The sequence below is a fragment of the Chrysochloris asiatica genome, unplaced genomic scaffold (genome assembly GCF_000296735.1).
Source record: "Chrysochloris asiatica unplaced genomic scaffold, ChrAsi1.0 scaffold00107, whole genome shotgun sequence".
Taxonomy (NCBI): Eukaryota; Metazoa; Chordata; class Mammalia; order Afrosoricida; family Chrysochloridae; genus Chrysochloris; species Chrysochloris asiatica.
In genome coordinates, this window is record NW_006408625.1 from 5,964,208 (window position 1) to 5,989,573 (window position 25,366).

General features: G+C 38.8%; 1 protein-coding gene across 2 annotated transcripts in view; it reads right to left on the reverse strand.

The window, feature by feature from the left end:
• The window catches only part of SLC35D2 (solute carrier family 35 (UDP-GlcNAc/UDP-glucose transporter), member D2), a 140,732-nt gene extending 121,706 nt beyond the window's left edge, over nt 1-19,026 (reverse strand). The window contains exons 1-3 of one of the 2 annotated variants that reach the window (XM_006867643.1): nt 18,838-19,026; nt 7,011-7,044; nt 3,842-3,928 (exon numbers count right to left, since the gene is read on the reverse strand). In XM_006867643.1, coding sequence (XP_006867705.1) covers nt 3,842-3,928; nt 7,011-7,044; nt 18,838-18,989 — 273 coding nt within the window. In that variant the 5' untranslated portion in view covers nt 18,990-19,026. The remainder of the gene's footprint in view (nt 1-3,841; nt 3,929-7,010; nt 7,045-18,837) is intronic. The other variant, XM_006867642.1, reaches the window with a different exon arrangement.
• Between the last annotated feature and the right edge of the window lie 6,340 nt (nt 19,027-25,366).

The following is a 25,366-nucleotide window of genomic DNA, read 5'->3' on the forward strand; positions in this document are numbered from 1 at the left end:
CAGTTGGTTGATGATACATGGAGGGGATTGGAACCATGGCAATGAGATGATATACGATGGAATGAATGTAAGACTAAGGTTCTCCCATGTAAACTATCACATAATTCACAATAAAACATTAAAAAAATATATATATGGCCTTGGTGATAGAAACCATGCTGAAGATCACATGATAGAATTCTGTAAGACCAATGACTTCTTCAGTGCAACTACCTTTTTTTAAAACAACATAAAAACATACACATGTGCCTCAACAGATGGAATACACAGAAATCAAATTGGCTACATTTGTGGAAAGAGACAGTGAAAAAGTTCCAGGAACAGACCATCAATTGCTCATATGCAAGTTTGGGCTGAAGCTTAAGAAAATTAAAACAAGTCCAAAAGAGCTAAAATATGACCTTGAATACATCCCACCTGAATTTAGAGGCCATCTGAAGAATAGATTTGATTCATTAGACTCTAAAGACCATAAGTCAGAAGAGTTGTGGGATGACATCAAGAACATCACACAGGAAGAGAGCAAAAGGTCATTAAGAAGACAAGAAAGTAAGAAAAGACCAAAGTGGATGTCTCTGAAATCCGCACTCCAACATAGAGATGACAAAGCAAATAGAAGAAATGAGGAGGTAAAAGAGTTGAATGGAAATTTTCAAAGGTCAGCTCAAGAAGACATAGTCAGATATTATAATGAAATGTGCAAAGACCTGGAGTTAGAAAACCAAAAGAGAAAAACATTCTCAGCATTTCTCAAGCTGAGAGAACTAAAGAAAAAAAATCAAGCCTCAACTTTCAATATTGAAGGATTCCAAGACGAAAATACAGAATGATGCAGAAAGTATCAAAACAAGATGGGAGGATTAGAGTCACTGTACCAAATGAAATGGTTGATCTCCAACCTTTTCAATAAGTTGCATATGATCAAAAGCCAGTGATAATGATGGATGAAGTCCAACGTGCATTGAAGACACTGGAAAAGAAGAAGGCTCCAGGAACTGATGGAAACATTTCAACAAAATAAATACAGTACTGGGGGCACTCAGTCATCTATACCAAAAAAAAATGGAAGACAGCAACCTCGTCAACTACTGGAAGAGATCCATATTTGTGCCCATTCCAAAGAGAGGTGACCCAACAGGATACAGGAAACATTGGGCAATGTCATTAATATCACATGCAACCGAAATTTTGCTAAAGATAACTCAAAAAGGGCTGCAACTGTACAATGACAGAACTTCCAGAGATTCAAGCTGGATTCAAAACAGGCCATGAAAAAAGGGATATCATTGGTTACATCAGATGGATCTTGGATGAAAGCAGAGAATACCAGAAACATGTTTTCCTGTGCTTTATTGACTACACAAAAGTTTTCAACTGTGTGGATCATGACAAGCTGTGGACAACACTGCAGAGAATACATAATTGTGATCATGAGGAACCTGTACATAGAACAAGAAGCGGTTATTCAAACAGAACAAGGGAACACTGAAACTAGGAAACTAGGAAAGGTGTGTTCCAAGGTTGTATTTTTTCACCATACTTATTCAATCTGTATACTGAGCAAATAATCCAAGAAGCTGGATTATATGAAGAAAAATGTGGCATCAGAACTGCAGGGAGACTTATTAACAACCTCTAATGTGCAGATGATATAACCTTGCTTGCTGAAAGTGAAGAGGACTTAAAATATTTACTGATGAAGATTAAAGACCACAGCCTTCGGTATGGGTTGCACCTCAATGTAAAGAAAGCAAAATTCTTCCCCTAGTCCAATAAATAACACCAAGATAAATGGAAAAAGGTTGAAGTTGTCAAAACTTCATGTTGCTCTGATCAACCATCAACAGTCTCAGGAATAATAGTAAAGAAATCAAACAACATGTCACATTAGGCAAATCTGCTACACAAGACCTCTTTAAAGTGTTCATGAGCAAAGACATCAGTATTAAAACTATGGTGCACCTGAACCTAGCCACAGTATTTTGAGTAACCTCATATGCATATGAAAGCTGGACAATGAATTTAAAAGATTGTAGAAGAATTTATGCATTTGAGTTATGATGCTGGAAGAGAATAATAAAAGTACCATGGACTGCCAAAAAAACAAATCAATCTGTATTGGAAGATATACAGCCAGAATGCTCCTTAGAAACTAGGATGGCCAGGCTTCATCTTTCATATTTCAGACACAGTGGCAGCCACAATGGGCTCAAACATAGCAACAATTCTAAGTTTGGTGCAGGACCAGGTAGTGTTTTGTTCTATTTTGCATAGGGCAACTATGCGTGGGTCCCGACTCCATCGCACATAACAACAACAACAAGATGACTATAGAACCCAGAAATAAAGCCTCCAAAATACAATACGTCAACTGATCTTGGACAAAGGAGCAAAGGCAATTCAGTGGAGAAAATATAGTTCAACAAATGGTGCTTGAACCACAGGACAGCCACATCCAAAAAAACAATAATAATAACATCTAGACTCAGAGCTTATATCTTTCACAAAATTTAACTCAAAATGGATCATAGATTTAAATGAAAGATGCAAAACAAGTCAACTTCTAAAAGATAACATAGAAGTAAGTCTAGACGGCCTTGGGCTTGTTGATGACTTTTGAGATACAAAGCCAAAAGCATGATCCATAAAGGATATAGGAAGCCAAGTTAATTTGAATTTCAGATAAACAACAAACATTTTTATATAAATGTGTCCCATGCAATATTAGAGACATACTAAAAATCTGCTTATTGTTTATCTCAACCCTATATATTATATATATATATAGGTTGCTATCAATCAGAATTCAGTCTATGGCACATAACAACAACACCAGCCTAAAAGTTTGTAGTTTGAACCCACCCAGTGGTACCAGGAAAGCGAAGTCTGGCAATTTTTGGGAGATTGGAGCAGGACCAATCGTTGTTTTGTTCTGTCATACATAAATAAGGTCGCTATGAGTTGGTACGGACTCAATGGCACCTAACAACAACAAGCCCACAATTCTTTGAGGGGCACAGACAGTTAACATGCTCAGATGCTATCCAAAAGATTGGCAGTTCAAGTATACCCAGTGGCACTGCAGAAAAAGGCTGAGCTGGAGTCAATTCATTGGTAACTGGTCTTCCTGGCTTTGTAAGTATTAATGCAACCTGTTTGATGAGGGTTGCTCTAGGAATAAAATGCCTGAGTGGATGTTCAGTAGTCATCAAGTCAACTCCATTCAACACTTCCAGGATTCAATGTAATTCTGAAGTCTCGTGTTCCTAGTTCTTCCAGGGGAGGAAAAAAAACATGTATATCTAACTGTATTCCTCAGTAGTTTTTTATCAGTCCAAGCTTTAAATGACTATTTTAAACAATGGTTCAACAAATGCAGCCCACAGGCCAAATCTGACCAACTCAATTTGTGCAAATTAGGTTATATGTAACACACCATGCCCATTCTTTTATGTATTGCTCATGGTTGCTTTTGAGCTACAATGGCAGAGATGAATAGTTGTCACAGAGACAGTCAGGACCATAGAGCACCTGAAAAAGTTTGCCAATTCCTGATTTAGAGCTTTATCATTCCAGAAAACACATAGTACTTTTCAATGTAAATGACCCAGCACTATTGGTGTGGCACTGTGGGTTAATGCACTGAAATGAAAAGTCAGTTTGAACTACAAGGTCAGCTGTTCAAACCCACCAGCAGCTCCTCAGTAACCCTATACAGGGTTGCTAAAGGTTGAAACCAACTAGATGGCATTTAACAGCAACAATTTAGTCTGAATCAATTTGTAATTCCATAGAATTTCCACATTTCCCATCATAGCTTTACATACTTTTCATCACGTACCTTCACAGGAATTTTTTTGTCAAAATCAGGAAAGTGAATTATCTTATTTAGCTTGGACACATACAGTATCATTATGGTGACTGCCATCTAAGGAAGAGGAAGAGAGAAGCTTGAGTAAAAAATCTGGACAGATAGTTTGAGGTGCAAAAAACCATCAAAAACAAATACAGCAAATCAAAATTTCATCTTCCAACTTCCAGGGGAAAAAAACAACTATTTCTTAGAATATTAAAATTGTTGTCTTGCCATTTTATGGATTCCATCAGATAAGTCATCACACATACACATTTTCCCAAAGGGGTCAGGGGACAGTGGCAGGGAGAGAATGAGAATGATGTCCCACAGAGTGGCCACAGTGACTGGAATTGGTGAGGCCACCCTTGGTCGTGGCCACCCTGCCCATCTACTGGGCATAGGGCCACTCTGCTCATCGGGAGCCCACCCCCAAGGAAAGAGGATAGGGTGGAGACAGTAATAAAAAAAAGAAACTCCACACATAAGCATAAAATTTCCTTAATTTCTACTTTGTGAACTACTTGTTCATTTTCTTCATCAACATTTTTCTAAGGAGAAATAGACCTTTTCTTATTAATTTATCAAAGTTCATATATATATGACTTTAGAAATTATTCCTAAGGGAGTGACACCTATTAAAAATATTTTCTCAATATGTAGTTCATCTATTTTTTTCTCTTTATGTATTGCATATTTTTTTTGCTCTGAACTGATAATACATTTACATAGTTCAAAAATTAGATCAACATATTTGCACTATAGATTAAGAAATCCCATTCCCACACCTGTTCTTGTCTACTCCATTCTACCTACTTGTGGGTTACCATGTTCAACATTTCTTGTCTGTCCTTCCAGTAAACATAATATGTTTTAAAGTCTAATATTTCCAGAATATAGAAGACAAGTTAGGAGAACAAATTTCAAAAAGGGATTTATTTTTCTCTTCACTCTAGTCAGTATTGCAAAAATGTCTCATTCAAGTCCTATTTAATCTGGAATAAACTAGATATATTACAAATATTACATATTATTACCATTATGGAATTAAAGTTTCAAATATCATCTTCCTGTGCAAATTTTATAACTTACTTAATTTTCACCATATTAGAACAGAACAATTTAAAGATACCCTAAAAATATTTAATTATAATCCCAAACTTTGCTCCTAATGAGTTTACAAACATAATATTCAAGATAGACTTAAATAACTCAGGCCCATCCAGAATTAAAATTGTAATCTGTATTCATAACCTACCTCATAAATGTATACCTAAAGAATTATACTAATGCTTATTTTAGATCGTCTATAACTCAGGCTTTTAAAATTAGTTTTCACTGCCTCTTCCTCTATAAATTATAAATCAAAAATCCTTTACTTTAATTGAGTGCAGTGGGTTGAAGTGGATTTATTTGCCTTGGTGATTACAAAAGACACTTCATCTCATATTTACTGTGATCTTTTAAAATGTTTTTTCCTATATATTTTTACACTGAAACATCATAATATATTTTTGACCTTAAGCAAATAAATTATCTCCTTGCTATGATTTCTTTCTTCCTAAAATAATGCTGCAAAAAGCTACTTAGTAGCAAAGCATTTACCCAGAATAATAGTTTGTTTTTAAGTTAAGTTGGAAATACTTCTTCCTGGCAACTATATCTTTTACACTGTCCCCCAGGTCTGTCCCACAGCCTTGAGCAAGATGATAAAAAGAACTGAGTTTCAAGTTTATTATTTTATGTACATCGAGTACCTCACTGATCTTATGGCTGAGTTTAAATAGCCAAAGACCACACAAAAAACCAGTATATCTGCTCCTCACTTACAAATGGTTCCAAAGATCAGGTCATTAACTGAAAATTCGTATTTTGCAAAAATGGAGGATGACCACATCAGATCACAAAATGGAAGGTGACTACGTAACTACCAAATCTCATCATAACATGACGACCAAATTTCATTATTACATAACTGTCAACTCACTGAGATTCATGGCACAGCCAAATTGGCACCTTAACCATCACAGCCAGCACTACATTCACCTCACATCTCAGAGTTCATTACTGTTAGGTATACATCAGTAACGCGCAAAATATTCAAACAGTAGTTTTCCACTATTGTCATAAATGCAGAATGTTGGATAACGAGAGTCACTAAGTGAGGAGTAGGTGTAGTTTATATTATTCAACAAAACAATGGGGAAACCTTACTGTGGCTAAATTAAAATTAAATATTCAGATTCCCTATATAAAAACCTTCAGAGTATATTAATTTTTCACATTGAATCATATTTTTTTAGCAAAATGACTACATTTTACTATTTTATGTGATTCCTAGAATTACTGAAAAATCAAAATATTCAACAGACTTTCTTATAATGATAATATAAAAATCAGATTCTTAAAATGTCACAGAAATTCTATTCTATAATAAGATTCCTCCCAGTCTTATTTTCCCTTAAAATCAGCGTTCTCAAACCATACACCCTATAGCTAAAAAATCTTATCAGTGGTAGCCCTTTCCAAATTCACAGTTAAGTTTTAGTTAACTGATAACATTTTCTTAATTTTAAGATTTATGTCCTATCAACTTAAGCAAAAACAAAATAAGCTTTTTGATACCTAGGACTGCTTATTTGCTGCAAACCAGAAACACATGACCAAAAGGATAAAAAAAGTCACAAATTAGTACTAGTGGAAAATCTTATAAACACCTCTAAGTTATAAAAACAGCATATTAAACACAGATGGCACATACTAGGAAGACAAATGACATATGAGGATTGGCAAGGAATCAAAAAACGCCCAGGGTCAACAAGGGAGAAATCAACAACTAAGACCCTGACTTGGACTTCTAGTACCCAAAACTGTGAGGAAATCATTTTTTGTCCTTTAAAGCAATCCACATGTGGTATTTCTGTCGCAACAGCACTAGAAAGCTAATACACCTACAAATACAACTGTTCAAATTGTAGGATGAAATAAAATGTTTCCATGTTTTATGATTTTCCATGAAGAGTGCCAACCATGATCTGCAGGTTCTCTGCCATCTGAATAAATTTGTAAACCATAATTATAAACAAAAGAGATTAAAATGTCATCACCTATACTGACCATTAACTAGGAGGGAGATAAGTTTATGCTCCTCACTTACCTGTCCAGTTCCAAGAACAATTGGTGATGGGAAACTATAAAGAACACAGAAAAATAAATAATTTTATCAACTTATAAAAACTTGAAGACGATCTATAATAATACATAGTGGCATAAGTTATTGATAAGCCTTAGACTTTTTTTCAGTCTTGTTGTTGTTGTTGTTGTTGTTAAAGGCAATCGAGTAGGTTCTGACTCATAGTGACCCTGTATGTTGTTGTTGTGAAGTGCCGTTGAGTCAGTTCCAACCTCTAGCAACCCTGTATAGGGTTTCCGAGGAGCAGCTGGTGAGTTTGAACTGCCGACCTTGCAGTTCAAATGGCTTTGCATTCTGGCGCATTAACCCACAGCGTCACACCAGTGGTTCAAAGTCCAGTGCTAATCTGACAGCGTCACACCGGAGTTTTAGATGATGGAAATTTGACAACAAATGTGTTCTTTTTTTTTTATTTTGTAAAGTTATCGTTTCTAAACTTGGCAGTTTTCTATTTCCCCATAAGGCAGACTGTGGATTAGTTACCAAAAAGCAATTTCCCACGCCTTTCTCTCTTGCTGCCTCCAACTCATAGTGACCCTGTATAGGGTTTTCAAGGAGCAACTGGTGGACTTGAACGGTCAACCTTGTGGTTCGAGGTCCAGTGCTGATCCTATAGCACCATATCAGGATTCCTAGAGAAGGTAGAAAGTCAAATATTTTCATTTCCAGTCTCTCCTGCAGCAACTGAGGGTGGGAGTGGATCATGTAACCCAGTTCAATACCAGGAAAGAAACAGAAGTATCTGTGGGTTGGGGAGGGGGGCGTTCAGGACTGATATCTAATTTCCAAATGGAAGGGGCAAGTATGGAGACAAAACTTTCCACTTTCTCGTGGTTTGAGTTTCCTGCCAAAGGCATCTTGCTTCCACAAGGCACAAAAAAAGAGCAGTAATCAAAAGAGCAAGATTTTTGTGCAGTGTCCATGAGCACCTAAAGCACCTCTCTGTCGACCTTTGCTCATCTGATAAGATGTTTTTGGCATTGTTTTACATAACAAGGCAATGATGTCCTATGTGCCCCGTTTACTTCTTCACAACAAGCTGAGCATCCCTTCCGCACTTCCTGTTAGCTCAATGACCCATCCAATTAATTTCAAAATAGACCAAGCAGGGAGGTTTTTAGCCACTTTAAGTCTGACTGCTTCACACACCTCACTGAACTGCACCCAAAATATGCTAGCTCAGATAAGATACAACCCTGTAGCTATAAGGGGCCTAAGATACTGCTGCTTTAGAAGCTCTGGGACCCACAGATGCCCCGCCTTGCTGCAGCAGACTTCAAGTGAGGTTCAAGTGAGCTTCGTCTCCCCCCTTCTCCTCTTTCCAGGGCTCCACGCCACTTTCCCCTTCTGATGGCTCCTTACTCCTGCTTATCTTCCAGGAAGACCTCCTGCTATGGGATGGTCAATGTATTCACTCTACTAGTGTATTGTGTAATGTTATCTTGTGGTCATATCTTTTTCCTTAATTAGCCATAAATTCCTTCCAAATCACTACACATTGTAAGTCCTGATTTCTGTTGCTTGCAGCTGAAGGAACTTTCAAAACACCTTTTCATTTAACTGCCATTCTTGGGAGGAAATGGGGAGAAAAAACTACCTCTGAATTAAATTGCCTTGAAAAAGGAACATCCAACCATAATGTCAATGTGCTTCAGAATGGTAAACAAGGGTGTCTGACCCCTTCCTTACACTACATAAATCAGTCAACCCTGAACTGGCTCCTGGTCATACTCTCAGACTACTAAAATGTGGAACTATCACCTCATGGGAAAGTACATCTATCTCAAATAGGGTCAGAAGAGGGTAAAACACTTATCTACCCTAGTGTGGCGCTGTAGGATAAGTGCTGGATGGCCAACCACAAAGTCAGTGGTTCAAACTCACCAGCTCCTCAGAAACCCCATACAGGCTTGCTATGACTCAAAACTGACTCAACAACACTTAACAACAACAACCCTATCAAATGGAATAAATGTCTGGACAGTGTCACCATTAGTATAAAATTAAGTCAACTAGATGCAGAGTTGTGCCTCTCAAATAGCCTATTCCAGAAGGACTCATTCCCTAGCTACTCAGAGCATCCTCAGCTAAAGAAAACTACTTCTACAATATCACACCCACTCCCTGAGAATAGCCTGCATTCCAATGGCTGGTCTATGCAGGGTTACAAAGGCCAGGACCCCTGCCCCTAGTATAAGACAACTCTGTAGACCCATCCCAGCTCCAGAGCCCCTTTGTGGTGGCTGTATCACAGTTCAACTTCTCCCTCTGCCTAATCCTGCTTTGCTCACTCCTCCATAGGAGTTGATCCTAAAAGCACATCCCAACATATTTCCAATAGACAAACCTTATTTCAGAGTCTGCTTCCCAGAGACTCCAAGCTGCACCATTAAGCAAAACAAGATAGCAATATAAACACAATGTTTTCTAGAAGTCCAGCCTAGAAGAAAACATAATACATGAAAGATAAAGACCTCTCCCTCATTATTTAAGCCCATAGAACACGTTAATAAAAATAAGACATCAGCAAAACAAGAGTTTAACATTGAGATGAGGAAAGTAAAATGAGATGAAAACCAGTTAAGGAACAAAAGATAACATAACTGCCATCTGAATAAATAAATTTAGAAATAACAAGGAAGTAAATGGATGTTGCAGGAAATGGACTTTTCAACACTTTTGATAATCATAGTGATTGCAGCAGAAAAAGACAAACTAAAGCAACTAGGCTCTCAAAGATTGACAAACGTGGAAGAGAAATAAACAGCATTGTACAGGGTAATTACTATGCCTGATGTGAACTCAGTCCAGAGAGAAGATGAAGGCACTAAAAAACAGCAACAACATTTGCCTGAAGCAACAGAGGAAGGAGAGTCAGAAATAGGAGGAGGATATGAAATGTGTGGCTAATTGCTCCATAAACAACTGCCACCTTGTCATGAGACTGGAATAACTGGGTCTGGCTATCATTGCTAAACATTTTGATCAAAGAATCTATAGAAGATTCTTGATCTACAGAGGGGGAAAAACACAGAACAGAATTTCAATCGCTCATGAAACTCAGACTTCCTACAGTCATAAAGCTTGGATGAACTACCCAAACTACTGCCCAGAGATCATCTTTAAAACTTAAACTGAAAATATGCCCTGAAGTCTTCTTAAATCCAAACACTGTTTAGCTTAACTAGTAAAGAATATTTGCCTTAAGCCTTATGTTCTATTGGATCAAAGTGACAATAATAACTCAAAAGATCAGAAGGAATCTTAGAAACCAGTGAGTGTATGTCATTGGGGGAGGCACAACTCCAAGATGGTAATCAATGTTATTGAGTTGTACAGTGAGAGCTGCTGAATTCGTGTATGATTCACTGTGCATATTCTCAATAACAAAAACAAATTAAATTCTACAAATAAAAAATACAAAGTGAAAGAAATTTAAACTATATCTCCAGGTCTTCAACTATTACTGTATCTAAAACCCCTGAATGATGGAAAGGGTTTGACTGCTACGTGAAAGATTAAAATTTATGGGATGCCAGGAGTCAGAAACAATTCAACAGCAATTGGTCTGCTGGTTTATCTCCATGTCTATGTATTCATCTCTCCATTTATAATCATTAATATTAGTGACAGTAATTTTTGAAACTGTATCCTACTATTTATCAGTTATTTGGATACTTTATACGTATCTCAACAAAACAAATTTTCTTTTTTAAAAAACTCAAAAAGCAACACATTTATTCTAGGTGGTGGAAATGTGGCTTCTTCCTTCCTTTGTACAGTTCATTGTTTCAACAGCCATATATTTTTAACTAAACTCCTGTCAGAGTGGATGTAAGAACATGAAGACATACATGGACACACTGTTTCAACAGTCTAACTCTGAAAGAGGCAGAAAAACAGAAAACATATGGGATCAAAAACAGGATTTTGTTTGTTTGAGAGACTCAAGCATGTTTTAAGGTGAGAAAGCTATGACCCAATAGAAATTAGTATCAGAGGCAGAAGGGAGGACACAATGGAGGGAACTGAGAGGAATGTCTGCCAAGGAGAGCTTTGACTGTCCACGGGAAAAGAAAACTAATACTATCTTCATTCAAGAGGATGGGAGAAGAGGTGGGACTCATTTGATAGTTTCTGAAACAATCAAAGTCCATGGAAAAAGCAGTCAAGAAATCAGACAACATATTGCATTAGACAAATCTGCTTGCAAAAGACTTCTTTACAATTTCAGTAAACAAACATGACACTTTGATGACTACAGTGCACTTGACCCAAGCCATGGTCCTTTCAACCACCTCATATGTATTCATAGACTGCCAGAGAATAAATAAATGAGTCTTATAAGTCCTACCAGAATGCCCCAGAGAAATTAAGATGGCAAGAGTTTGGGTCACTTCGTGTGGACACAACATCTAAGAAGACCAGTTGTTAGAACACCGAGCAATGAGATAGACTTAAACAACGGACTCAAACACAGCAAGGACCATCACAAAGGCACAGGACCAAGCACTCAAGGTCATCCAGAGTCAGAGTGGACAGGATGACAAGGAACAAAATAACAATTTTCTTAAATAAAGAATCAGTTGAGAAGGAAGGTGGCAGAAAGGAAGTAGGACACATCAGGATGAAGAAGAAAGTGTGAAACAGTTGCCTTTGAGACAATTTCCTTGTCTAGTCTTCAGAAGAAAACACCAGGTGTACAGTGCGCCTTCTGAGGTTTGTGAACACAAATTTAAAGTCCAACCAGTCAGTCCGGATGTGGTTTTTCTCTCATGACATTCAGAGCTACTCACAGCTCAAGGAAAGAAGTGATAGTAAGGTTGACCACAGGCTGAGGTGGTGCCAATTAAGTCCAAGCCAAGCTGAGAGAACAAAAGGGGTCACATGTATGTTCAAGAGCGTCTCCCAGTTGGGCTGAGGAGTAGATGTGACAAAAACTGAACTAGGAGGGGAGGAGGCAGTGGTCGCATTAGAAGTCTTTTGGTGGAGACTTCAAGCCCTGGGAGTAACTGTGGGAAGTGGGTGGAGGAAAGTTTGAAGATGAGATCAGAGAATAGAGATCAGGGTGTGGATGGTTCAGTCATGGGGAACCTGAAGTCACTGGGAAGGGGAAACTCTTCACTAAATGAGTAAGCAGGAGCTCAGGCGAGTGCATGAGGAAAACCAAAACCAAACCAATTGCCATAGACTGAGACTCAAACTGTCAAGCTTTCACTTAGCAGGCAAACATTTTAACTGCTTGTACCACGAGTAGTAGGAAATAGAAAATTCCAGGCTCAGTAAAGCCCAAGCAGCAGTCAGCTAAGAGACCCTAGATCCATCCCTAGCCCAGACCTGTGGGATAAGAGAAAGGCCCAGCTCCAGCTGATGTGGGGCACAGAAAGAATCATTTTCAAGAATGAGTAAGATTTCTACTACAGTAAGAGGAAGATGTTGTTGGGTGCCATTGAGTTGGTTCTGAGTCACAGCAACCTCATGGAACAGAGTCCAACTGTCCAAGAGCAGTTTCTAGGCTATGATCTTTATGGTCCTGGTGTGGTGCTAAAGGATAAGCACTGGACTGCTAACCAAAAGGTCAGCAGTTCAAACCCACCAGTCACTCCTTGGAAACCCTATGAAACAGGGGCAGGGAACTTCAGGCCCGCGGAACATATGATGTTGTTGTTGTTAAGTGCCGTCAAATTGGTTCCAACTCATTAGTGGTTGGTGGTTAAATGCTGTGGAATGGGCTCCAACTCATAGCAACCCTGTTTAGGGTTTTCGGAGCTGTAAATCTTTACAGAAGCAGAAAGCCTCATCTTTCTCCCACGGAACCACTGGTAGTTTTTAAGTGCTGACCTTGAGGTTGGCAGCCCAACTCGTATCTACTGTGCTACCAGATCTCCTTTTTGTCTAATAGTAACCCTGTACAGGGTTTCCAAGAAGTGACTAGTGAGTTTGAACTGCCAACCTTGTGGTTCAAACTGACCTTTAGGTTCAATGCTCATCCTACAGTGCCACACTAGGACATATAAGGCCCACAAAGTCATATGGTCAGGCCCTGCCAAGGCAACTGCAGTTCCAGGCATCACAATTAGGCATGAGTTAATTAAATGTTTGACCAAATATAGCAAGCTAATTTTTAAGTTGATAATTTTGTATGTACCGTGAATGATGTTATAGATATTCAAATGGCACTTGGTAGAAAAAAGGTTCCCCACTCCAGCTATAAAGGGTCACTATGAGGTGGAACTCTGGTAGCATAGTGGTTACGATGAATCGGGCTGCTAATCTCACGGTCAGAAGTTTGAAACTACCAGCTGTTCCACAGGAGAAAGATGAGGCTTTCTGCTCTCATAAAGATTTACAGCCTCGGAAACCCTGTACAGGGTCACTATGAATCCAAAGCAACTCCGTGGCACAGAACAACAACCATTCAGAACTAACTCCACGGCACTTAACAACGACAACCTTTGTGGAAGCAGATGACCAGGTCTTTGCAGAACTGCTGGGTGGCTTCAAGCCACTAACCTTTCATATAGCAGTTGAGCATTTAACCATTGAGCCACTAGGACTCCTTAAGAGAAAAATAGGAGTTATTCTGTGGCACTGTGGGTTAATGCGCTGGACTGCAAAGTCTGTTTGAACTGCCAGGCTGGTGGTTCAAGCTCACCAGCTGTTCCTTGGAAACATCCAGGGTTGCTATGGGTCGGAACCGACTCAACGGCACTTATAACAACAACAATATACACTCAGAATTCCTGCCACCAGAGACTCCAATTCAGTTGTTTTTATAAGAACCTCTCCAAGTGATTCCAATTATCTGCAGATTTGGAGCCACCATCTTAAATGATCCCAGAAATAAAGTAAATGCACACATAGTGTTGTGCTGAGTAAGTATCTGTTGAATTGGAAACTAAATTCATTATTTTTATTACATGTCATTAGTAAAGGTCTCTAGGTAGTGCAAACAGTTTGCACTTGTCTACTAACATAAAAGGGAGTGCCAGGTGATGTTGTAGGCTGTAAGGATTTATAGCCTCAGAAACCCTATACAAGGTCACTGTGAGTTGGGATCAACTCAACAGCACCTAACGACAGCAACTCACATAAAGGTTGGAAGTTTGAAGCCACCCATCTTCACCAGAGAAGAAAGGCCTGGTGATCTGCTTCCATAAAGATTATAGGCATTCAACCGTAAGAGAACAAAAGAACAAAAGAGCAGCATTGGCCTGGGGAGAAAGCTCAGAAGGCAGGAAGAGACAGGACAGAAAAACAAATGGCAAAGGTAAACACAAGGAAGAAGTGGGGAGAGTGCTGTGACATTGGGGGGGGGGGGGCAGCAATCAGTGTCATGAATCAAAATACATGTTGAATGGAAAACCAAATTGCTCTGGAGACTTCCACCCAAATCACAATATAAAGCTTTTGTTTCTGTTTTTTAACTACAACCAAGAAACAGGGAAGTTCTATTCCGCAGCACAGAAATTGCCCTGAGTTGGAATTGACAACAAAAAGTTTGGGTTTTGGTTTTATCATTAGTAAATTCTTTCATGCCACATAGTATTAAAATGGCAACAACAACAAAAACAACAATCTCCAGACGACTTGCAACCTATACAACTTCCTGAATCTGACTGAAAGAGTTCATTAGTGTTGCCAACTGATCACAAATTCTTAGATGAGGTTTTTTTTAGCTCTCACCCCAAAAAGTTTTTTATAGCTAACATCCCTAAAAGGTCCCTCTGTCTGACCAGGTAAATCTAGCATTACCAGTTGTTGAGTCAACTCTGACTCAGGATAACCCCATATGTATCAAAGTAGAATGTGTTCTCTAAGGTTTTCAATGACTTATGTTTTAGAAGAAAATTATCAGATCTTTCTTCCAAGGCACTCTGGGTAGATTCCAATCTCCAATCTTCCAAAAAGCAGCCAAATGCATTAACCACCTGCGCCACTCAGAGACTAAGCTAGCATCACAATGACCTAAAACTAACAAATAACTAAGACTACCCATCAGTCTTATATCCCAACCAGAACAATTTGCCCAAAATGAAAGAGAAAAACAAACAGCCCCTGCACTACATTCCCATGCCCTTGTGAATTACATCATTTTCAAAAGATCCTTCCTTCTATCCAACAGACATAACATTCTATCTTCAAACAGCTTATGCTTGGATTAAGTTTCTATGGTTTATTGTAACCAAATCAACCCAGCCCTCCTCCACTCAAAAAGTGCTTCTAAAACATATAAATCTTCAAACATAGAGAATGAACAATGTTAATTGAACAGAGTTCTCCAACTGTATATTATATTACGGAAATGTGAAATATTTACCTAAGGGTTATAAGGATTTGTGCCTCAAAAAAGATTGAGGAATTTCCTCCTTTAACCATGTTGCTGTTGTTTTTGTTGTTAAGTGTCACTGAGTCGGTTCCAACTCATACCAACCCAAGGAGCAGCCGATGGGTTTGAACCTCAAATCTTGTGGTTAGCAGTCCAGTGCTTATCCTACAGCACCACAACAGGACGCTTTAATGATGGAGTTCACAATTCTAAAGATGGAAAGGCTACCATGATAAGATGCCTCACATAGTAATTCTTCCTGATTAGATACTGCCTTTCATCTTCCAAGTGCTGAACCAGTATTTACTTCCTGTGGTGCTGTAGAATCAACACTAGACTGCAAACCACAAGGTCAGCAGTTCAAACCCACCAGCTGCTCATCAGAAACCCCATACAGGGTTGCTAGGAGTCGGAATTGATTCCACGGCACTTAACAGCAACAACACTTTCTGCAAGAAGACACGTGTTTCTAGAGGCACTTACCACTGTGGCCAGTCATTAGACCATCCACTCAAGTAGACTATGGGAACTTGTCTTCAACTTTCATTTTAACAGGATTACTAACCACTCCTAAGCCCATTAATAGGATTTCCTTGTTTGGTTGGTTTTTCTTGAAGGTTTTGAAGTTTTCTTTGGTTAGCTTACAGTGCATGTGTAAAACAATCCATGTTTAGGTATATGCTCATTCTGAGTTATTTGAGGCAGGGTATGCATTTCTTATGGACACCAGCAAGTCTGTGCTGTAATGGTGGTGGTGACGGTGGTGCTAAGTGTCATTGAGTAGGTTCAGACTCATAGCAACACTGTATAGGGTTTCCTAGGTGGGTTTTAACCACTGACCTTGTAGTTAGCAGTCCAGTGCTTATCCTACAGCAAGACCTTTTAAACAATATAAGTCACTGTAGGCTCATACACACATATACACATACACAAAAATCCCAAGAACACCCTCTTCCTCCATATCCACATCTGCATTCTCATCCTAATTAAATCACAGTCATTTCTTACCTCAGTTGCTATAATAGTAACCTAGCTCCTCACCCTACATCTAATACCTACCAACCAAAGAAAATTTTTGTAACCTCATGAATTATGTCTTGTCACTCCCCATGCTTAAAACCTCCCAAGGGGTTCTCAATTGCATTTAGATTAAAACTAAACCTACAATGTTCCTTTATCATTGTCTCATTGTTTCCACCCTTAAAAAAAGAAAAAAAAATCTATTGCCATCAAATCAATTTCACTCATGGTGACTCCACGCTTTCCCATGTAGAACTGTTTCACAGGGTTTTCTTGGCTGTAATCTTTATGCAAGCAGATTGACAGACCTTTCTTCTGTAGTACTACTAAGCGGGTTCAAACAGTCAACTTTTAGGTTATTAGTTGAGTGCAAACCATTTGTGCCACTGTGGACCTCACTTTCACCTGCTCCATCAAACTCTACTTTAACACAACAGCCAGCATGATTGGATCATGTTACTTACTCTTCTACTTAAAATATTCCATTGGCTCCAAGACCCTACACACACTGACAACCCAGTGCTCACAGAACCCATCAAGTGCTATCCCCACTATAATGCTTTACTCTTCCATACTGAGAATGCTCTTCTCCCATTTCCCAAACACCCCATTCAGGTCTTGGTTCACTAGACTGATCTCACTATGTAACTTTCCCACTTCCCATACCCCTAACTCCGTTTTCCTGCCTAGACTTTCTCCAGGGCCTTTAGACACATCTGTGATAACATACATTTTGCTAGTTTATTAACTGGCCTACTAGGATGTAAACTCCATGAAGGTATGAATTGTTATCTATTTTGTTCATTTCTGTGTACCAATGCCTAGAACAGTGCCTGGCACATAATAAGTACTTAATAAATACAACTGAATGACTGGAGGATTGGAGCCCTCCCTTCCTACTCCCCTTTCTCAAACTTGTTCACTCAGTTCCAGTCTCAATTGACTTTCTCTCCTGCTTCCCCAGCAGGCCAAGCGGGCTGCAGCCCATTTGGGGTTGTTTCTTCCTGCTGTCTGGACTGCTCTAGCAATGACTGCTCAGTTAAAGTAGCTCCCATTCCACCCGCGAGCACACTCATATCATATCTGAAATTATCTTGTTGATTCGTGAATCTACTTGCTTATTCTCTGACTCCTCTACTTAAATGGAATCCCTAGAGCAGGGCCTGGCTATCTTGTTCAGTTACTCCTTGGTGCCTGGAATAGACTTGACACATAATACCCATTGTTACTGAGACCACCCTGTGTAGGGTTTCTGGGACTATAAAACTTTTATGGGAGCAGCCAGCCTCATCTTTCTCTGGCAGAGCAGCTGGTGGGTTTGAACTGCCAGCCTTGCAGTTAGCCATCCAGTGCTTATTCTACAGTGCCGCCAGAGCTCCAGTAGTACATAATAGGTGCTCAGTAAATACCTATGTAGATAGTGGATCTGGAATCAGTCACATTCACATTAGTCTCAGTTATTTTAAGTATAAAATAAGAAGAGTGATGATGTCCTCTGAGGCTCTTTGGACTCTCAAATTCTGGTTTTAAATTCCTGTGACTCAGTATAGTTTACAAAGAGCCCTCGATTATAATTCATTACTGGTATGAAAGGAACAATGGCCATTAACACTGTGCATTACCTGGTGGTGCAAACTATAAACGGCTAAGTGAAAGGTTAGAGACTCGAGTCCATCCAGAGATGCCTTGGAAGAAAGACGCCTTAAAAAAAAATCAGCCATTGAAAATCCTAAGGAACACCGTTCTACTCTGATACATATGAGGTTGCAATGAGTTAGATCCACCTGCAACACAATTGTTACTATCTAGCTTTTGTAAATGAAAAAAAAAAAAAAAAAGCTAAGAGACTGCTCCATGACAAATGTGGGGCTGGTGTGTTTGAACTGCCAATCAGCAGTCCACTGCTTATCCTACTCCTTTTCCATGAATAGACTTGGTAATTTGAGAATGAATGGTATAATCATTCTTTGTAATCAGTACTAATTTATCAGCTTAAAACTAATCTGATTATAAAAATAATTATTCATCTTTAAAATACACTCTGAAACGGTTGCTCATGTACTTTAAAACATTTGGGCTCTGAAAGCCCAGCTACCGAGGGGGTTCTGCAGTAATAGGTGAATTCGCAGTCACCAAATAGGTGAAACTCGGCTTTGAGAAAGCTGTGAAGGGCCGGACCCTTTCTGAAAACTCGGTAAATGTGCGGAGCACACAGCCAGTTTCATTGGCACTGAAATTTGCGCCATTTGACCTGGGCGCGGCCGAAGTGCACGCAGGGCAGGAGCCGCCTGCACTGCACAGGTCCCCCGGCGCCTCCACCGCTCCCGCCAGCCGCAACCCAGGAGCTTGGCGCCGCGAAGTCGGAAGTTCCTGGGACAGGTGGCTGCTGCGCAGCCGGGCGCTCCGTGCAGGCCCCCGCCCGGACCCATCAACCCGCCTCACCCGTACGTGGTCAGCAGCGCCTTGTTGACCAGTACGATGAGGAAGGAGCAGGTCCCGTAGAACAGCGCCGACAGCAGCTTGGCTGTCCGGAAAGATAGCTGTGCGGAGGTGGGATCTGCGTCCGCACCCTCGGACTGGCCGCCCGCCGTCATGTCCTGCCGCCTGCCGCCTCCGCCGCAGACTGGCCTGGCTCCGACTAGGGCCCCAGTTCCGTCCCCGCCCCTGGCCTCCAGGGGAAGAGGGCGCGGCAGAAACTGAAAGAGCTGCAACGCGAACCCCAGGTCCGTCCCGCCCCCTATGAGCTCCCCAAAACAGTTGGTTCCGGATACTGTGTGCCTGGACTTTATCCTCGGATTGACGGTGCATATAAACGCCTCCTTCTGCCTCCAGTCTAAATAGAGAAAAGAAACGTGTTTGGAAGATTAAACGCCCCCCATCCCTTCTTCCAGAGTGCTCCTTTTCAAAGAAACGGTGCTTCAGTCTCAGGGCCCGGTTTGCTTTCTTCTCCTTAGCTCCACCCCCCAAAAATTTTGTTTGAAGATGAAATTTACAAACAATAAAATGCAGACCTCCCGTGTCCAGTTGGGTGAGTTGTGTACCCGCCAGTTAAAGCATTCGGCGTTTTCATCAGCCCCTAGATTTCCAGTCCCCCTTGACGTCAGCACCCTCATCTCATTCTGATTTCAATTCCTGTAGGCTAAGTTTGCCTTTTCTAGAGTTTCACAAAAGTGATCATATACACTTTTAAGGCTCTTTTCTCTCGATGTATTATTTTTTTAATCCCCCCATACGGTTTTGGGTTCCAGAAATTTGTTCATTTTAAGTTGTTGAATGGCATCAATTTGTTTTATCCATTTACCGGTTGATAGGCATGGAGATATGTATGGACGGAGAGGGGCTGTGTGCTGACGACCCAGGGGCAGGCTTGCGGGGTATACCCTTTGGTTGTTTGATGATGAATGGAGGGGATTGTAATCATGGCAATGAAACGATAAGATAGGACGAATGTAAAGCTAATGTTCTCCCATGTAAACTATCACATACAACATTTTTTAAAAATATGAAAGTTATGAAGAGAAATAAAACCCAAGTCTTAAAACTGAAAAAAAAAAAGATGGAGACAGCCTAAATGTCCACTAACAGAAGACTGGTTAAGCAAAGTTTGGTACAGACACACAATAAAATAATACAAAATATTGAAGAATAATGATGAATCTGTGAAATATCTCAAAACATGATTGAACCTGGAGGACAGTTAATGCTGAGTGAAATTAGACAAACATTGTATGAGACTATCACATAATTCACAATAAAAACTTAAAAATTTGTGTGCAAGTTCTTGTGTAGACATGCGTATTCATTTATCTTGGGTAAATATTGTAAACCCTCCACCACCACCACCTATAACAGGTTCGCGTAAACAGCATATATACGTATACCATGCAGTGCTCACAGTTAACACAAAAGTTTGTGAATGTTTGCAAAAACCATCGGGCACCTAGCAGTGAAATGGCTGGCTTAGGACAACTATAGATTGCCTCCGGGGACGTTCTCGTCTCTGAATGCGCCTCGGGTGCCCATTTATATGCCGCTTATGCCGCCTGGATAGCAATTAAACATCTGTCTTTCTAGTTCACCTTACTCGAAGGGGAGCCTCCCACAACTGCCAATTCTGGACAATCATCCTACTCTAGCATTTCTTCAAGATACTCATCCCAAATAATTAACTTTTAAAAAACTGAAATTTTAGTTTTCTCAGAATTGATAAAATTTTCAAGTTAAGTAGAAATTTGAGTCACACTGCATCAATGTGTGGGACAACTATTTCTCTTTTGTAGGCATTGAACAAGTCAGACTAAACACTGAAAAAGTTTCAGCCCTGACTAAAACTAAAACAGAACTTTCAGAAAATAGTCAAGACAATAAGAGCCCAAATGACTCAAAACACACCAAACACATACAATATCACCCTGCCTTAAAATAGAAATTGAATCTACTTGAATAACAAGCATTTGAGTTAAGTTGAAAGAAAATTTGAACTTTTAAGTCATATTGGCTAATTTCTTCAAAAAGGCTAGTGAGCCTATAAATATTTTGACTGCAAAACAGTATTTTTGAAGCCATGTTAAGTCATACTCAACCTTCATCATATTTGCATTTAATTGGCTCTTGGGTATACTACCTTACTTAATTACAACTTACATCATTTATCATTGCTTGTGAACTTTTCTGCACAGACAGGCTGAACCTTACCACTGCAAATACACTACTAAAGATCTACTAAGAAAAACTGAAAAATATCCAGAATGCATAAAAATAGAGGTCAGGTTAATGGTTACCATGGGTTAGGAAGAGGGAGGAACTGGGAGCTAATGCTTAATAGGTTCAAAGTTTCTGTTTGAAGTGATGAATGTTTTAGAAATAGTAGTAATGATTACACAATAATAACAATGACACTGAATTATACATTTAAAAATGGTTAAAATGACAAATTTTATGTCACATGTTATCACAAGTGAATATTGATGGGGGCAAAAAGCCACTTTGCTTGACTCTTAAGAGAGAACACTCTGAGTGGATTCTTGGAAAAATAATCCCAAGGTTCAATACATGCTAAATATAAGTGAAATGAAATCCCAGTTCCTTGTTATCTTAAGGCCTATGATGTTGTTAAGTGCCATGAGTCAGTTCCAACTCATAGCGAACCTGTACAGGGTTTCCAAGAAGTGGCTGGTGGGTTTGAATTGCCAGCCTTGTGGTTAGCAGTCCACCACTTATCTAAGTACCACACCAGGGCTCCAAGATCTGTGCTAGGACTGGCAACAGTCCAATACTTATCCCTACAGGTATTTTTAACATTGCAATACTGAGCCGGATGTTGTTGTTAAGGACTGTCAAGCGGGTTCCCAATCATAGAGACCCTATATTGGGTTTCAGAGGAGCATCTGGTGAGTTTGAACCACTGACCTTGTGGTTAGCAATCCAGTCAGTGCCTATCCTACAGCACCACACTAGAACTCTAACGAGCCAGATGTGGTTGTTAGGTGCTGTCAAGCCGGTTCCAACTCATAGTAACCCTGGATAGGGTTTCCAAGGAGCAGTTGGAAAATAACATAATTTTAAAGAAAAAGGCAATTCAATGGCTTGATAATCAGAACTCCACTAGATGAAGATTACCCAAAATATATATATATATATATATATTTTTTTTTTTTTTATAAAGGAAACAAGGGTAAATTGCTACAATTTTATGAACCTGACCTATAGTCACAGAGGTAGTAACTCTAAATACCTATCTATACACAGGATAGATAGGGACAGGCAATTTAGGCATTGTTGTTGTTACGTGCCGTGGAGTGGGTTTCGACTCATAGCAACCCTGTACAGGGTTTCTGAGGTTGTAAATCTTTATGGGAGCAGAAAGCCTCATCTTTCTCCCAGGAACAGCTGGTAGTTTCAAACTGATGACCTTGCAGTTTGCAGTCTGATTAGTAACCACTACACTACCAAAGCTCCTTAATTTAGACATTAACTACCTAAAATGAGGGCCAATAAAGGCACTGGCTTACAAGGTTTCAAGAGAGTTCAGTTTAACAGTATGGGATGGGGGTAGAAAGAGTCCCCACTGAATAGCTTTCTTCTTGTCTAGATGGGTCTGGTGAAAAGAGACAGGGATAAGATCCATATGATTCAATAGTGAATAATTATAACTAATTGCGACTGTCACAATTGTAAAGGTAGAAGTTTTGTAACAAAAACAGGGGAGTGGTTAATCTTATAGTCCAGAAACAGAGGATCCTAGGACCATCAAGGGAGAAGAGCACAAGCAGAATGCAGGACCTTATCCAAAGAAGCAGCAGTGCCAGATATGGAGGCAGAGATGTGGGCATGGAGAGAAGGAGGCAAGTGGCTGAGGACTCTAAATTCATCAACTAAGAAGAGAGGGACTAAGAGCTGGTGGCCAGGAGCAGACTTGCAGAATGTGCCCTTTGGAGATGTAAGTTATTATATATGCCTGAGTGTTTTTTGTTTTTGTTTTAAAAAAAAAAACAAGCTAAAGTGAATAGAGAGAAATACTGTTAACTGATGGTACATGGAGGGGATTATAATCATTGTAATGAAACAATGTATATGATTTGTTGAATGTAAAAGTGATGATCTGCCCTATAAACTTTCACTCAATCCACAATAAAAACCTTAAAATTAAAAAAAAAAAAAGGCAATTCAAACTATGGTTGCTATATGCAAAAGAGGCAGTTCAAACCCACCAGCTGCTCCTCGGAAACCCTGTACAGAGTCACTAGAATCAGAATTGACTGGATGGAACTAAACAACAACAACATAAAACTAGAAAGAAATACAAAATACACCAAAATAATAATGATGTTAGAATGTAGGATTACAGATTTTTCTATTGTTTACATTTTTTAATCATGATTAATATTGTTTATAGAAAAAGTACAAAAGGAGTAAGAAAGACTATACTCTTTAAATTAAAATAAATTTTATTTAAAGCATCTTTTAAAAGTACAGCATGTTTATTCTTATGCTGTTAACTCTACCAAACTACAATTTAGCCATCTGAAGCATAAAACACTTCAAAAATTTGAATATAAACCACAATTTTAAAACAAAAAGCAGTCTTAACACACCTCAAATTTTAGATTCCAACGTATTTTGTCTGAATTTATAGCTTCTATCAATAGAACATTTTAAATGTTTCTATAGTAAGTAGTTGTGATCATTCTTAAACTGTTCCAATTATACAAGAAAAAAAAAAAGTTTGCAACTGTATAACTATTATGGTTGGCAAAAGCTGAATGGAGAAACCAAACTCTTACTTTTGAAAGCCTTCAACTTTATTATCTGTAAATTGGCAAGTATTTGTATTTAAAATTCTTACTGCCCTCTGTTCTTTAGGTAAATTCATAAAATTTTCAATTTCCCAGGACTCATGAGTCTTGCTTTTTTCATTCTTATGCTTTGTTTTAATTCATTTAAATCAAATTTGAAAGGAAAAATTCTAGAGGAAATGTAGAAATCTAAACAAAGAAATTCAGATGTTCCCATGTTTATAAGTGCTCAAAGTTAAAATTCTATATACCAGATTAAAAACAAAATTCTCTGACCATTACAAATATAAATTCTCTTATTACAAAAAAAAAACCCCTCAAGATTTGTAATTTACTGTACAGAGGAATTACATTTTTAAAGTACGTCCTCTTCATACACATTATTTGTTACTATATCTTCTTTCACACTTTCACTACTTTTCAAGACATTTACATATTCCCCTTTCCCCATGGCTATATATTTAAACTATCTATGTACTGCAACACATTAGGATTTTTTAATAAAGAAGACTACATTCTAGTAATGTTTAAACTACACCTGTAAGATATTACTTCAATTCAAAAAGGAAAATAAGGCGCTGAAGAACCCATATTTCCCTCTAGTATTCTGAGGTTTACCATGCTATGCATGTTCTTTAGTTTCTGCTTAAACAAAAGCTCAAATTTTTGAGGCTTACACCTACATATATAGGAGGTGGACTGCTCAGCTCTTGATTTTTCTGTTCATGCTTCAGTACATACATAAAAGTGATGTTTAATAACTTAATCTATTTGGGAAAATGGTTTAAAACCACCACACAAGTTAACACACCTGCAGTAAAAACTAATCTAGAAGCCTACTTATTTGAGCTAATATTTCCTGCAGTGTTTAATTAATAGCTAAATTTAGTGAACACAAAATAGTTTGGCATGTTATTCTGAAGTAAAGCAAGGTAGCTTTATGCACTGAAAATATAAATATGGAGGCTTCCACTTGCTAATGATTCTAAAGAAGCAGTACAATTACAATTTAGTGTTTGCTAACAAGAGATTTAGAAACAGTTCATTACAAAACAACCCTGTAGATGTCTCGTTTATTAACACAAATCCAAGTGCCAAATCTCATTACAGGGCCCATAATATATATTTTAAAAATTATCAATTACCATGTTACCTAGACTTTGCAAGATTAAACACTCAATTTCAGCAAATGAAAAAATATGAAATGTGCAAAAGTTCCCAAGTTAATATGCTAGGGATGGCAAGTGCTTTTCAAATCTAAACATCCTAGAAGCTGTAAAGCCCACAAAGATAGAATACGGCTGACTTTATTCCAATGAGAAATTTTTGAGTCACTGTCCATCTTACCCAGATCCTCTATTATCTATTTTCTTCTAAGTCCATACTTTTTATAACAGCTTCCAATCTCTAGCCTCACTGGGCAACTATTTTGCAATTTAAAAATATATACCTTCCACACACATCTTATACTTTCCTATTTGCTTCAGTGTTTACAGTATCGTTAAACATACTAATATACATTGTTAAAAAATGATCTTATAAATAATCTACTCACTTCTTTGGCCATGTGTACTATTCTGATGTTTCACACAAGTGATTTTTTCAGAAAGTGCTTTCCGTGAGAACTGCTTCCCATGAATGCATTAAACTTGCAAAATCTAGCTTCCCACAATATA